Consider the following 15,855-nt stretch of genomic DNA (forward strand, 5'->3'; position numbering starts at 1 on the left):
GGGATATGGAAAATGAAAGAGCTGGTGACAGTGATATCATTTCCCCTCCCACCCAGGGGAGTCCCAACATGTGAACACAGCCAGCCCACAAACCAAACCTTGCCAGTCTCATTTCACTTAGTTCTGTCTGTGACTCAGCCTGTGCTGCCTTGCAGCATCATACCTTTTGGAAGGACTAGAAACTATGAACTGGTGTGGGGTGTGTGTTGTGGAATCCGTAGAATTACTTGAATTATTAGACCCCATCTTCTTTTTTTTTAAGATTTTATTTATTTATTCTTTTTAAAAAATATTTATTTATTTATTTATTTATTTATTTATTTATTTATTTATTCATGAGAGACACAGAGAGACAGAGGCAGAGACAAAGGCAGAGGGAGAAGCAGGCTCCATGTAGAGAGCCCAACATGGGACTCAATCCCAGGATCATGCCTTGAGCCAAAGGCAGATACTCAACCACTGAGCCGCCTAGGCGTCCCTAGACCCCATCTTCTTAACTAGACTATAACTTCTAAAGTTGGGACCACGGAGCTTCTTAGCTTATTGTATCGCTACCTCTTAGTATTATGCCCTGCATAGTGTAGGTGCTCAATAAAAGCCTGTGGGTGATGATACTACTGGCTAATCCCATGGAGAACCCACACCCTGTAACAGGAATTAGAGACCTCTAATGACCAGAACACACAGGACCAAACCAAACATCGATGAGCAAACTGATCTTTAATGTGCTGACCTGGAAGGCTTGCTCTTCATCGTGGGCGTGGCCACAGCTATTTACACAGAATCACTGTACAATATTTACAGTAAGATGTTAGACACAGCATCCTTCTGGATAGGCAAGGAAAGGGTGAGAACAGGCTCGGGAATAAAGCCCTGAAATAAAAGTGTAAGCAGAAATCTGCAGATGTGAGTAGAGGGAAAAGGGCCAAGTCAGGAGGGAGGCTGGTGAGGTAGACATAAAGGAGGAAGTACCAAATCATCTCTGGTGCATGAGGAGAGAGTCCACTGGGACACAGAGTCTCTAAAATTATGATTTGGTGGCATCGGAAGGGGTAAATCTGCCACAAGTCACCTTTGTGAGGAGAAAGAAAACAGCAGTTAGAACTTTACAGACCACACCTTCTACCTTCCCTATCAAAAAAGTAATTCTGCTGATTAAATTCCTAGGACAGCAAATAGAGAAGATTAAAAAAAAATGCAGAGACAGAATCTTAAATAGACTTAAGAGACACAAAGTAAAAGGGGTCAAGGGAGACAAAGACATTGCAATGAAGGAGGAAAAAACAAAAGCTCCAGAAGATCCAAATGTTAGAATCATCCCATTGATTTCACAAGTCCCTGTTCTTCACCTCACCTTCCCCAAAGCTCCTCCCTCTATCCCTAAATCTTGGGATTTTAACTTTAACCAATGAGTACAATTAGAATGAGGCTGGTGCACTTGGGATGATCTAAGATTCCATCTTACCAATTCAGATCCCCTCCTTATCTTGTACCAGAATATCAGGGCTTGAGTCGTAGCCAAGGGCAGATTAGGGTAAGAATAGACAGGATGGAGGACACAAGGCCACAAAGCCCCACAATCCCAGGGCCACAGCGCCAGAGGCCTAGTTTGTCCAGTGGAATGAAAAGATCACAGGCATTTCTGACCACATCCAGCAGAAGTGGGGGATGACCTCGAAGAACCCGAGCTAAGAGCAGGACTCGGAGCTGTAGCTTAAGAGCTAGTTGAGGCAAACCTCCTCCTGGAGTCCCTGGACCCCCAGGTCCTGCAGTTTCAGTTCCTCCCATGGCTCCTCCTCCAGAGCCCTTCAGCCGCCGGCCATAAGCTGAAGACTCTTGTTCCATCAGTAGGCGAATTTCATAAGCATCACGGCTCAAATTCATGATGAGGGAAAACAGATAGTACCTGAGACAAACAGGCCAGGAAAATCAGTAAAGGCACATATAGCCACTTAGCACATCAAACAGAACACTTAAACATTTTCCCCCCATGGTGCAAAGGAATTATACATTAAAACACCAGCAGTAAGTGCTATTACCCACTATTAGGAATGTCTTCCCAGCTTTCTATAACTAATCTGCATTTACATGTACCTTAAGGTCCTGGCTTAAAATCATGAGCATCATCAAACCTTCCAAGAACAACCTCAAATTTCACTTGTCCGCTTGGCAACCCATTAGCACACACACATTCAACCTGAACGATAATGTAATGATGCAAATGTTTTCGGAGAACAAGCTTCAGTGGTTTCAGAGACTGGAACACATTGTAGATCTTTTAAATCCCATCTTTTTGTTAAAACAAACATAAACAAAAAGTGAGGCCCAGAAGTGTTAAGCAACTTGTTAGATGTGTTAGACTTATTAATTCCTTAAGAACAGTCTATGTTTGGGACACCTGGCTGGCTCAGTCAGTAAAGCAACTCTTCATCTTTGAGTAATGAGTTTAAGTCCCAAACTGTGTGTAAAGATTACTTAAAAAAACAAGCAAACAAGGCGCCTGGGTGGCTCAGTCAGTTAAGTGTGCAACTCTTGGTCTCAGTTTAGGTCTTGATCTCAGGGTCCTGGGTTCAGGCCCCACACTGGGCATGGAGCCTACTTAAAAAACAAACCATTAAACAGTCTATGCTATTGTTGTTTTAAAGATTTTATTTATTTAAGAGAGAGAAAAAGAATCTTTTTTTTTTTTTAAAGATTTTATTTATTCATGAGAGACAGAGAGAGAGAGAGAAAAAGAGAGAGAGAGAGAGGCAGAGACACAGGCAGAGGGAGAAGCAGGCTCCATGCAGGGATCCCGACGCGGGACTCAATCCTGGGTCTCCAGGATCATGCCCTGGGCTGAAGGCGGCACTAAACCGCTGAGCCATCCAGGCTGCCCGAGAGAGAAAGAATCTGAAGCAGACTTGCACTAAGTACGGAGTCTGAGGTAGAGGAGGAAGGGGCTCGATCCCACAACCAATTAACCAACCAGGAGATCAAGACCTGAGCCGAAACCAAGAGTCGGATGCTAAACTGACTGAGCTACCCAGGCATGCCAACAATCTATGTTTTTTTAAGTCCACTCTGACAATAGTGGTCTGAACTCAATATAATTGTCCTACCTCAAAAAACACCTCCTGAATCCAATCACATTTCTCTTATACCACACCAGCACAGTCTCAGCCACCAGCACCTCTTACTCGAACTACTGCTTTAGTTATTTGATTGGTCTCTCCATGGCCACTCTTGTCCCCTATCCCCCAACAATCTAATTTCACATAGTGAATCACACCATTACTCCCCTTCTAAACTCTCCACGGCTTTCTTCCTATCCCATTTAAAATGAAATTTAGGGGTGTCTCGGTGGTGCCTTAGTCCAAGCCAACAACATCTCTTGCCATATTAGGGTATCTCCTCTTTTGCCCTACTGCAATCCATTTTCCACTGCAGCAAGAGAGATGTTCTTTAAACACAATCTGAATCATGTCACATCCCTATTCAGAACCCATTGTACTTAGGATAAAATTTAAACAAAACTAACCCAAAAATCCTACATTGCCTAAGAGGCCTTGCATGAACGATCTGGTCCCGTCCATATCTCCAGTTTAAACTTATGCCCTTCACTCAATACTCTCCAACATGCTGGCTTTCTTTCTCTTTCTCTAATTCCACAAAATCTTTTTTGGTTTAAAGCCTTAGAATGGGCTATCTTCTGTTTGAGAAGATCTTCTCTGCTGCTGTTTGCTTTGACTAACTTCTATTTAGACTTCAAGTCTGAATGAAAACGTTACTTCTCAGGGATGCCTGGGTGGTTCAGTGGTTGAGTGTCTGCCTTTGGTTCATGGTGTGATCCTGAAGTGCCCGGACCGAGTCTCACATCAGGCTCCCTACAGGGAGTCTGCTTCTCCCTCTGCCAACGTTTCTGCCTCTTTCTCTGTGTCTCTCATGAATAAATAAAACCTTTTTTAAAAAATAAAATAATACATTACTTCTCAAAGAGTTTTCAGAAGTTTTGACCTTTCAATCAAAATCAGCTCTCCTTGTTATATATCTTATAACACCCTGTACATTTCCACAAATACCTGGTTTGGTGAGTGTCTTAATATGACTCCCCCAGTAGACCAGAAGCTTAGTGAGAGTGGGAACCATATCTGACTCTGTGCTTTATTCCCTGACTCATAGTAAGCGCCTCCTAAATATTTTTAGAATGAATGAATGAGCAAGCAGTGAGAGGCATAACCTGTGGCATAGATAGCAGATTTAAAGCAATATAATGTCTTATCTTGCCCAATCTTAGTCATTCATCATGGAAGGGCATCTGTCTTCCATCTGCCTCCATTCACTATTCTCTGGTAGTTTAAAATCTAAATGAAGACCGGAAGCCAAGTGATTAAGATGTGTATATTCTGGGAAGACCCTGAAAGATCTTTCTCTCATAAAAGGCAAGCTATACAGTATGAGAAATACAAAAGGTCTTGTAGGATAAAAGGATATCAAACCTGAATGAACGCTGGGCCCACTTCTCCTGATCCACGCGAGGGGCTAGTCCAGATTTTCCAGCCCACAGGACATTGTCACAGGCGAAGTACAAGGCTCGATTGAGGTGACTAACAGTGATGCAGAATCTCAGGACAACATCTGATAAGTGCACAGCTCGTTTGGCTGACTCAAGGGCATCTGCTGAGTTACCCAGGCGTAGAACTTGTGGAGATTACCAAGGAGAAGCAAAGATTTGGAAGTAGAGGCAAATAGAGTGAGACGCAGAGAAAGAGGAAACAAGTAGGTGAAAGTCCAGCAAGTGACAGAAACAATAATTACAATTTTTTTAAAAAAGAAAAAAACAGTTCAAAAATATTTTTTTCTTCAAATTTTAGTTAATTTATATCCCAGTTTGGTTTTCTCAAACTTGCCCCATTCTCTCCAATCCTTCATTAGTCTCTTACCCCTGCTCTCTTCTCTCAATCAAGAGGCATGCAGAGGGTAAGTGCAGAGCTGAAAGAGGGGGAAGAACTGACAGAGAAGGTCAACAATGGGAAGAAAGGACTAGGAAGAATAGCTGGGGATGCAGTAATAAAAGCAAAAGCACGGTTACTTACGCTTTCTTCCTAGGCTCAGATGACCCTCCAATTGTCGAATTTGTTTCTGTAACTCAGGACTGGCCCCGTGTTTCTGCAGTGCATGGCCAAGAAGGGAGCAGGCATACTGGGCGGCCCTGGAGGAGAGGCCAGCAAGGTCAGGTGGAGACGTCCCTAACCTCCTCTCAAAATTGTCTTCCAAAAGGAAAGAACTGACTTCCCTTTTCCCCAGTTTGAGGCCATCCCCTTTTCTCCTCATTATGCCCATCTCTTACTGTTTCTCCCTCAGGCCAGGGGAAGGGAAGGCGTAAGGATAGAAAGGCGCCTAGAGAAGGGGTTGAGGGGCACTACTTGTAGTTGAGAAACTAAGAGATCTGGCGATGATGAAGTCTGAAGGGGACCGCGACGGCAGCAGAGGGTCCATCACAGGCACAGCAGGGTGAGCACGGACGGGATACTGAGGGAGTGGGGGCAGGTGGAGAGCAGATTACTCTTCAGAACAGGTGAACCAGGGGCTTTCAAGGCCCTTTGGCAGAATCGAGATCGGAAAACAGGGCGGAGGCAGAGGAGTTCCCGGATGACAGCAGCATGAGGGGACCAGGGAACCTGGAGCCGGTCAGCTCTGGGGGTAGAGCCTGGCTACCCATCGCGGGGAGAATGCCCCTCACGCCACCACCGCCCAGTGAGTAAGGTCTTGGTCTCATATGGACATGGCAGCGCTGAGCGGCCTCCCCGCTGGACCACTCGTGCCTCAGTTTCCCCATTTCTCGGCAGAGCAGAAACGAATCATCTCCCGACCCGCTCAGATCCGCGCCTGGCGGTCCGTCCGGGCCCCCGTAGCCTGAGCTGACCCTTTTTGACCCCCGTAGTGTGAACGGACCTCGCCTCACGAGGATCTTCTTCTGTCCCCACCCCCACCCGTGTTCGGGCCGCACCTACACAGCCGCTCCCGAGCCTGGCTCTGAGCACTGAAGCGAACCCAGGCGTCCATGACAGCGACAGCCCCGGCTCCGTAGCTCCCGCCTCACTTCCGCCCCACTTCCCGCCCCTCGTCACGCTTCCTGGACGATCAACGGTGTCTCGCGAGGGACGAATATCGCCAGGAAAGAGAGCGAGAGAGGCCGGCCTCGGAATTTCAGAACGAGAAGCGTTGGTCTCTCAACCACCACCGGCGTTTTGGAGCGTGTCTCTGTCAGAATATACTCGTATTGGATGGCCTCCATTTCCGAAGCACGCCTCCTCCGGCGGTACATTCTTTAAATATTCTGGACCGGGGGCGGGGCTTGCAGGTGTAGGGGCGGGGCAAGAAGGCACAGCAGCATCTATCCTCCGCGGCTGGAACGGGATTGACCCCCGGAAGCTTCCAAGACACGCCCCCCCAGCCCCAAACACACACGCACACGCGCTGCGGCTGTAGGGGCCAAAGAAGTCTATGGAGGTAGAAGCCAGTACCAGATCCCTGTTCGCTGCAGGACCCTGACAGTTGGGCATGTGACCTCCAGGATATAGATGGAGTCCCCGGAGACAGAAGCTTTAGTGGACCAAAGATCCTAATAAGGAGGACGAAGAATCAGTGGACAAAGCTAACCTCTTCATACTTATATCTCATCCTCCCATCCCTTTCCCTTCCAGGTCACCATGTGTGCAGGCAATGGCACCCCTCAGGGGTTAGCAGCGGGGGAGGAGGTCTGGGCAGGATAGGGAGTAGAGGTGGAGGGCTCAGAGCTGCCCACCTTCTCAGCTGTGCCAAGGTCCGAGTGGGAGTGACCATTGTGCTGTTCATTTCTTCAGCTGGAGCGAACCTGGCCACCCTGTGGTCAGTGACCCGGCCACAACCCAGTCATCTCCGCCCCTCCCACATACAACTCTTTGCCCACTTTGCAGCTGCAGACTCACTAGTCACTTTTGTGGTTATGGCCCTAGATGCCATTTGGAATACCACTGTCCAGTGGCTGGCTGGGGACATCGCTTGTCGGACACTCAGGTTTCTGAAACTAATGGCCACATATGCTGCAGCTTTTCTGCCAGTGGTCATTGGACTCGACCACCAGGAGGCTGTACTCCACCCACTTGGACCCCGCTCAGCTGGAAGGAAACTTCTGGGGACGGCCTGGGGACTTAGTTTCCTGCTCACCTTGCCCCAGGTGAGTGACTTCTTGGGACTCAAGCCTAGACTGGACAAGAATTTGGGTACACAGGAGTGTCTGGAGTCAAGGAGTGTGTTTGGCCAGTGTTCACTGATTAATCCTCAGAGAGCCTCTGTTTTGCAAATTAAGATCACTGCATGTTAATCTGTAGCTCTATTAAGAGCCTACCTCTTAAAAGCAGTACCCCAGGTGCGGGTACAGGTACACCTGCCTGGGTAGCTCAGCAGTTGAGCATCTGCCTTTGGCTCAGGTCGTGATCCTGGGTCCAGGGATGGAGCTCTGCATCAGGCTCCCTATAAGGAGCCTGCTTCTCCCTCTGCCTCTGTCTCTGCCTCTCTCATGCATAAATAAAATCTTAAAAAAACAACAGCCCCCCTAGCTATGCAAACGCTTAACCGACTGAGCCACTCAGGCAGCCAGTCTATGCCTCTTTAACTTTGTTTTGCTATGCTTGGCTCCCATCTTTTTGCATCCTCCCAGTTCCATCTTCTTCAGGAGACCATTGCAGAAAACTCTAGGGATTAAACATTTATGAAGGCCTATAAAGACAGTGAAATCAGGGGCTTTGGTTAAAACTCTGTGGAAATTCACTCTTCCATTCAATAAATAATGTACATCACCCCAGGTACATTCAAATGCTCTATCAAGGATTGAGCAGCAAAGACCTGCCTTCAGTAAACTTAGACTTAGTGCAAAAGACATGTTAGTGTCCAATTATAGTACAGCATGCAGTCAAGCATTATGCTAAAAGTAAGCATAAGGGGCTAAAGAACACTGAGGATGTTTCACCCACTCTTGGTTAGGGAAAACTTCTCAAAGACGTTAAAATTGATTGTTAAAATGAGAGAGGTGTCAGACAAGTTAAAGCAGAAGGAATGGGGATCCCTGGGTGGTGCAGTGGTTTAGCACCTGCCTTTGGCCCAGGGCGCGATCCTAGAGACCCGGAATCGAATCCCATGTCGGGCTCCCGGTGCATGGAGCCTGCTTCTCCCTGTGCCTATGTCTCTGCCTCTCTCTCTCTGTGACTATCATAAATAAATAAAAATTTAAAAAAAATTTTAAAAAAAAGCAGAAGGAATGCTGGGGAGGGTGGAAGGTAGAGGAATCAAAGTGGTTGCAGCTAAAGTTGAGGGCTAGACAAATGGGTAATGAGCCTGGATGGGAAGGAAGAGCCAGATTACAGATATTCAGCTTGTACTTTATCCTGAGGGCAGTGGAGAGTCATCAAGGTAGAAGGTGGAGAGTGACAAAGATTTGTATTTTTTCACTCTAGCTTTATTATGAAAACTAGAAAGAAAACGGAGCATCTGGACTTGAGTACCAGTTATCAAATCTCAAATATTGACAATGAACTAGAAATTTAGGGGAAGAAAACAAAATATGAAGCAATTCCTATAAGACCAAAATCAAAATCACCACCACCCTCTGAAGGGAAGTAGAGCAGCGTCTTGGGGACCAGGATTAGGATATTATCTAGAAGGGGCTCTAGAATGATAATGCATTATAGAATCAGATTTAAAAATTGATCCTTAAATCCTCAAATATTAGAAATGTAACTACAAAGTTAGTCTGATTCTAGTTCTAAGACAAAAAATAGTGCTTCCAACAATGTTGCAAACAGGACCTCTGCTACCCAAAGCATTAAAAAGCAGCACTGCTTCCTCAGTGCAAAAGGTATTAGTTTATATGAAGCAAGTTTTAGATGTGGACTGGGAGGTTAGAAGCCTGCTTTCGTTGTTCTGTTTTTTTCTGAGTCTAGGCTCTACTACTAACTCTAGCTATAGGACTTTGGCTAATCACTTGAAACTAATGAGCCACAAGATATTGTATAGTTTTATCCTTTCTTACATTCTGACAACTGCAATCTCCATCTGCTTCAATGGCAAACTGATGACATTACATATGCAAAAGGTGCTATTTTTGGTTCCAAATTACCTTCCTCTTGTATAAATTCTACATTGCCCATATGTTGTATTTAAAATGTTAATACTGCTCCAAGGACTAATAGGTCAATTAAAAAAAAAAAACCAACCTTTTTATAACTGTGGTGTTAGTGTAGTGAAGGAGTACTGGAGTGGTTACAAATTACCTTTGAAGGCTCAAGTTTCTAAATATCACTAGTAGAAAGGAAGGTTTCTGTGGTAGGTGGAAAATTGCATATAATAGGGGGAAGGAAGAGAAGAAACAGGGCTACAGACCAAGCTCTTAAGTCCAGGAGCCTTGCCTATTTTAAACTCCTTTTCACAATTTGTCAGCTGTATCTAGGTACAGTGCAAAACAACCAAACCACCAAACAAAACCCCAGAAATAAATGGAACCAAGACAGGGGAACAAGAAAGACCACTTCCCAGCTAGCTCAAGAGTAGCTGATCATATCTCCAAGCTTGCGTTTATAAACCTGTATGTCTGTGGCTGATACTATTCACCTTTCCTAAAAGTCCCTCAGGCCTGCTGAAATCACTTTCCCAATGCCTTAGCTCTAGGAACCTGACATCCACTAGGCTTGCCTTTTATCAAACAGTGACTCAATCTGCCTTACCTGAACCAAGGTACTAACCCTGAAGCTCTAAACTGAAAAATATTCTAAGATTCAAACCCCAAACTCAACAAGTTACCAAAACGGGGGAGGAGCAGCCAACAGCATTTGGAAAATGTTAAATTTTATTAATATTGTTTCACTGTTATAGTTATTGTACATAAGACTATTTACTAAAGGTCACTTCACAGAGTGGCTGCAAAATGGCCTGAAATTTTAGCAGCACCCATTTTATACAAAAATTCTTCCACAGATTTAGACACATCAGAAAAATCATTTCAGCTAAAAATGTTGGTGAGGTGGCAGAAATATTCTTTTGCAAAGTGCAATGGACTTTAGAATGGTACTTGAGAAGGCAAGATTCCTTAAGTCCCAGGATTTAACAAACTTAAATGATTAGCTACATAGCCTAAGGGGAAGATAGGAATTCTCAAGTTTTTAACCTTTTAAATATGGCACTATGGATGGACGCAGCACTACACAGCTCTGCACAGAAGGAAGGATGAATTAGAATTCTGTGACTGGAGGGAAGGGTGAAGGGGGACCAGTTCTAATAGTCCTCAAACTCCTCTCTAGCTGTTCCTGTTCCACACTGTCCACCAAGCTGGCCCAGTCCCCTTCACTCAGTGTGTCACCAAAGGCAGCTTTGATGGCAAGAGATCACCTATAACCTCTTCACCTTCTGCTGCCTCTTTCTGCTGCCACTGACAGCCATGACCATCTGCTATAGCCCATGTCCTCAGTAGTGTGTCTGGTCTCCAGACAAGGAAGGGGAACTATGGTGAGACTACAATCCTTGGGCCCCAATCCATACCCTAAAAACTACTGCTTCTAGCCTGACAGCTATCAAACCAAAAATGGTATCATAACCATACCCCAGTACCTGATGCTGCCAGTATTTTCTAAATGCCTTCAATTCTAACCAGCCTCTAGCCACCCTCTGAAGCTGAGTTAGCTGGGCAAGGATTAAGGAGAAAGGTGATTAGTATTCTGCTTTAGTCTTAGACACCATCAAGTCTTCAAGTAGACTTAGTAGCTTCATAGAACACCACACCTCAATCAAAACCTCTTCTCCAGCATGTCTGTCATAATCCCTGAGGCGGGGGGGAGAGCATATATTCCCAGTTGGGGAAGAAGAGGATTTGCAGCATTACCACCTATTTGTCATATCCTCTTCCCTGTATCAGGAGAGCTCCAGCTCATCATCTCTGCCTATTCATCTGTTCACCCTACACTCAATTCAGAAACTGAGTGATTCTGAATTTGAGTATGTTTTCTAAAATCCCAGCCCCTGCCAGTGAATTTGCCCTCCGCCGCTCCTTAGACAACCGCTCCTGTGTACGTCTGCAGGCCCTGCGACTGGCCCTGCTGGTCTTGCTGACCTTCGTCTTCTGCCGGACACCTTATTACCTACTGGGCCTGTGGTACTGGTTCTCTCCCACCATGCTAAATGAAGTCCCCCCCCAGCCTCAGCCTCAGCCACATCCTTTTCCTTTTCGGCCTTCTCAATGCTCCTCTGTATCCTCTCTTCTATGGGGCCTTTACCCTTGGCTGTCAAAGAAGGCACCAAGAACTCAGTATAGACTCTTCTAAGGAAAAAAGATTCTGAGAGAATGCCCTGACAGGAAATGCAAACCCTTAGACAGCTGGAAGTACAAACAAATGTGGCAACAGAAAGGACAGGAGAAACAAGAGACATTCCTATAACATCCATTTGCTCAGACAGAGTATACAGGAACAAAGTAACTAAGCTTTTATAACACCTCACTTCTACCCCTGCTCTCTTAGCTTCTAAGAAAAAGAAATACTTTGACTCTGAGACTTGAGATATCTAATGTAGAAATTCACACAGAATTGAGTCCTTAGAAGTATCCTCATAGTGACCCATACTACCTTACTGTAAATAATGCTTCAGAGCTTGCAATGTTAGAAAAGGAAAGTAATTTTAAATGTACAAAACAAAAAATGGGACATTTATTCATAATTCAAAAAAAAAAACCCCACTAAGTAGGATAAGAGATTAAATATAAACAGTGAGTTCCACCTCAGCCCTATTTCTCCAAGGCTGCATGGTCAAAGAGAATCTCTGGAGAGAACATCTGGACAACAGAGGACCTGTCAGCGCCGCCTCCTGTCTGGACTCCTGCTGCGTCTTCGGCCACCTCTAGGGAAAAGGAAGGGTCCATCAGGAACATAATACAATGTCCTTATTCTGTTCTGCTCATGTTCCCTTCACCAAGATAGTTTGCCCTCTCCACTTTACCTCCTCTTGCCCTTTGGCGGACCCCGAACAAAACACCAGTCCACACTGATCGGCTGTCCCATCAAATCCTGGCCATTGAGTCCCTCCATAGCAGCCTGGGCTTCCTTGTATGTTTCATACTCAACTAAAGTATATCCCTGGGATAAGTGAAAAGACAGATCAAAACCCTCATATTCCAAACACTACTGAGCATCTTCTTCCTCAGATCTAAACTCATACTCAAATAGAAATATCTATAGACTTTATACAACAGATGTACATCATATATCCTTACTGTGTATATATTCAAAATATGTTTCCATCTCTTTGCTGTGTCTGACAAAATCAATTTTCTTTTCTTTTTTTTTTTTTTTCAAAATCAATTTTCAATCTCATTTATTTCAACTTTGCTCTTTGGCCAATCAGAGAAAACATGGGAGAACTACCAAAGCTGTCTAAAGGTTGTGAGGGAAGAGAGGCAACAACAGTAGGATACCTTCAAGTATCCTGTACGCCTGTCCAGGTTGAGGTGGATATTTTTTATCTCCCCATATTCTGCAAATTTGTCATGGATGTCTTCTTCGGTGGCTTCCTCATGGACTCCAGTGACAAAGAGAATCCAGCCTTCAACAGCTGTTGGGGAAGGGAAGGAGGTTTGTGCACAAAAGAAAAACTTCAAGCAAGATCACAAGAGTGGATTAAGGTATCTCCGACCCCACTCCTACTGGGTTTTATTTCATAGGTCCATAATACACTAGTGTCCATCTCACTTACAGCGTTGCGGTCCGGGTTCATCTCCATCCTGCTCCACACTGTCATAATCCTCACGCATCCGCGCTCGAGACCCTTCTTCTATATGGAACATACAAGAGATCACCAGAAATCTCTTCTACCACTGTTCCCCATGAGTGTGAATGGGGACTCCAAAACTCGTAGCTGTCGCCATTCTACACCATTTTCCCCACAAACACTCACCGGAGCCAAAGCCGCGGCCCTTCCGTTTCTTTGCCTTTTCTTTCAATTTGTGGATGCTCTCTGGATCCCCAGAAGTGAAAGAATGAATAACAAAAATAACAGGTATTTACAACAATAGTCTCTTTACGGAGGCATTATCTGAAAGCAGCCCCACCACCTCCAGTCCCATTTCCCTCCCGGTCCCGCCCCCATTCCTCCCGAAGGGGGCGCAGTCTCTAATCCAATCGAAACTCAGTTCTACTCCCAGCCGCCCTGCCGGGAAGGGCAATTATTTTCCTATTACTCCCTTCTTTCGCACCTTCCCGGCTTCCCGCAGCTGCCTCCACTGTCCTCACCGTCCCCATCTTCATCCATGGCAAAATCCTCGCCCCCAGCCTCATGAAGGTCCAGCACGTCCGCCATCTTGCCTGCCTTCTTACTCTCGTCGGTGCCGCTCAGGCACTAGGCACCTCGGGAAACTGTCGCGGAGGGGAAAGGTCACTAGTCAAGCTGACCAATCAGAAGCTAAATCTAAGTCCCGCCCCCGGCGCGGTGAAAATACGCAAAAGAAGGCGGGCCTAGTTCCGGAAGATGTCGGAAGTGCTCCTGTAGCCATCTTGAGCAGGTGGCGAGCTGAATGGAGTGGTGCTCTAAGGGACAAGCTAGTGGGTAGGTGCAGGCAGCGGCTTCCTATTAATTAGGGCAACCAAGGAGAAATACTGTAGTCAGCGAAGCACAGCCCAGTTTCTCTATTAGAGGATTGTTTTCTGTCTCCTTGGACTCCATAGGAAATGGAAGTTGAATTTTTTTTCTCTCTCAAAACTTCTAGACCCGTAACCTGTTTTGAGGAGCAGCTAGCTGGGTCTGTGATGGAAACATTTTTAAAATAGTTCATTCAGCAATGCTAGCTCAAAAAGCCGAGTCTGGCTCGTACTGCAGCGGCGAATTTCTCTTAAGGAAGCTAATCTTGTGAATTAGGATTGCTGAGACGGCTATCGGCTGCCTTTTTTTTTTTTTTAAGATTTATTTATTTATTTTATGATAGACATAGAGAGAGGGGCAGAGACACAGGAGGAGGGAGAAGCAGGCTCCGTGCCTGGAGCCCGACGCGAGTCTCGATCCCAGGACCAAAGGCAGGCGCCAAATCGCTGAGCCACCCAGGGATCCTACCCCTCCCCCCCCGCTTTTTTTTTAAAGATAAACTCTCAAACTCTTCCCACCACCTCCAGGAATTTAAAAGAAAAAAAAAAATTAATGGCTTTCAACAAAATGGGGACTTTCAACAAAATGGGGACTCCGGCTTCTCTGGGAATGGTGTAGGTATTTCGTGTTTCAAGACCCATATTGCCCGCAAAGTTCGGAATCCTGATGTAGGCCTTCAGCAATAGTGGACTGCAGGTTTTCATATTATTTTTTTAAATTTTTTATTTATTTTTAATTTTTATTTATTTATGATAGTCACACAGAGAGAGAGAGACAGAGACACAGGCAGAGGGAGAAGCAGGCTCCATGCACTGGGAGCCCGACGTGGGACTCGATCCCGGGTCTCCAGGATCGCGCCCTGGGCCAAAGGCAGGCGCCAAACCGCTGCGCCACCCAGGGATCCCCTTCATATTATTTTTTAATCGAACAGTTATAATGTGTGTACCTAGTATTAGAGAAGGTGCTGGCAGTAGAGGAAAAATAATTACATTATCAACAATTACTTTATATAATTACATTATGATAGTGACAATTGCTATCACTAAGTGCTTAGGAAGTTTATAATAGGACTGGGAGCAAGAAGGCTTCCATTTGAACTGGGCCTTTAAGGCTGTGTAGTTTCCAGGTAAAGCAGTTGTACTGAGACTAGGAGGCACTAATTCTCCACAGTAGGTAATGTGATCTTTGGAAAAAATCAGCTGGTGATATCATTGCCCAAAACCTTTATTATTACACTTGGAATAAAATTAAAATACCACCTGCTCTGCCTGTCCCCCAGTGACTTCCATCACCAATTTTCCCTCCCATTAAGTTCTCTCTACACTTTTCAACTATGTTGTCTCTTTCCCATCTCAGGACTTTTGCAACTTTCTGCCTTTTATGCTCTTACTCCAGCTCTTCACATGGCTCGTTCAACCTCATTCTTTAGGTCTCCCTAAAATACTACCTCACCTGAAGGGTTCTTCTCTACTATCTTCACTATTTCCTTACCTTGTTTCCTTTCTATCTTGTTTATTGTCTGCTTTCTCTTTAGAGTGTAATCCTTGTGGCAGAGACTCTTATTTACAAAGATATCCCTACGGTTTATTTTTTTTTAAAGATTTTATTTATTTATTCATGAGAGACACACAGAGAGAGAGAGAGAGGCAGAGACACAGGCAGAGGGAGAAGCAGGCTCCATGCAGGGAGCCCAACGTTGGACTCAATCCCAGGACTCCAGGATCAGGCAGGCCCTGTGCTGAAGGCAGCGCTAAACCGCTGAGCCATGCGGGCTGCCCTCCCTACAGTTTAGAACAGTATCTGGCTCACAGACACACAGACATTTGATACATACTGAAGGAACAAATATCAGAATGGCAAGAAATTCTGTTTACCTGATGCTACATGGCTAGGAAATAAAGCTGGAAGTACAGGTTGCTGCCAAAATGTATGCCATGCTAAGGATTTTGGAATTTTATCCCGTAGGCAATGATTTCTCGATTTCAGGTGTTTGAGTGTTCATGATTTTTCACAATTGCAGATAGCCCCCATGCTGTCTCTTGATTAGTATTTTTCCTTAAGTTGACTGACTTATTAAACAAGCTTATAGTGAATTTAAGTATCACTGCCATAAAGGTAAAATCTATATTTTTTTCTATTACAGTTTCAGATTAGAATATAAATGAAGATGAAAAATGTTTGCCCATCTACCACCTAAAATGTCTCAGATAATACCAGGGG

The 15,855-nt window shown here is 45.1% G+C and overlaps 2 protein-coding genes and 1 long non-coding RNA gene across 6 annotated transcripts; 1 reads left to right on the forward strand and 2 right to left on the reverse strand.

Annotated features, from left to right (window-relative positions):
• Positions 1–701: 701 nt before the first annotated feature.
• PEX11B (peroxisomal biogenesis factor 11 beta) lies at positions 702–6,262 on the reverse strand. 3 transcript variants are annotated; one of them, XM_025453232.3, is made up of 5 exons: positions 5,990–6,262; positions 5,076–5,191; positions 4,479–4,680; positions 1,466–1,906; positions 702–1,072 (listed from the first exon to the last, which is right to left on the reverse strand). In XM_025453232.3, the coding sequence occupies exons 1-4, from the start codon at positions 6,043–6,045 to the stop codon at positions 1,501–1,503; spliced, it is 780 nt and encodes a 259-aa protein (XP_025309017.1). In that variant the 5' UTR covers positions 6,046–6,262; the 3' UTR covers positions 702–1,072; positions 1,466–1,500. The 3 variants fall into 3 exon arrangements, with proteins under 3 accessions (XP_025309017.1, XP_025309016.1, XP_025309018.1); XM_025453231.3 differs by having other exon boundaries at positions 702–1,906; positions 5,990–6,261; XM_025453233.2 differs by lacking the exon at positions 5,990–6,262 and adding an exon at positions 5,805–5,928 and having other exon boundaries at positions 702–1,906.
• Positions 6,164–11,785, forward strand: LOC125752763 (uncharacterized). The gene is made up of 2 exons (XR_007402953.1): positions 6,164–6,301; positions 7,071–11,785. It is a non-coding gene; the product is annotated as an uncharacterized LOC125752763 (long non-coding RNA).
• RBM8A (RNA binding motif protein 8A) lies at positions 11,690–13,412 on the reverse strand. 2 transcript variants are annotated; one of them, XM_025453235.3, is made up of 6 exons: positions 13,290–13,412; positions 12,955–13,014; positions 12,754–12,828; positions 12,476–12,612; positions 12,001–12,137; positions 11,690–11,901 (listed from the first exon to the last, which is right to left on the reverse strand). In XM_025453235.3, the coding sequence occupies exons 1-6, from the start codon at positions 13,354–13,356 to the stop codon at positions 11,856–11,858; spliced, it is 522 nt and encodes a 173-aa protein (XP_025309020.1). In that variant the 5' UTR covers positions 13,357–13,412; the 3' UTR covers positions 11,690–11,855. The 2 variants fall into 2 exon arrangements, with proteins under 2 accessions (XP_025309020.1, XP_025309019.1); XM_025453234.3 differs by having other exon boundaries at positions 12,754–12,831.
• Between the last annotated feature and the right edge of the window lie 2,443 nt (positions 13,413–15,855).

The sequence above is a fragment of the Canis lupus genome, chromosome 17, assembly GCF_003254725.2.
Source record: "Canis lupus dingo isolate Sandy chromosome 17, ASM325472v2, whole genome shotgun sequence".
NCBI classification, from domain to species: domain Eukaryota; kingdom Metazoa; phylum Chordata; class Mammalia; order Carnivora; family Canidae; genus Canis; species Canis lupus.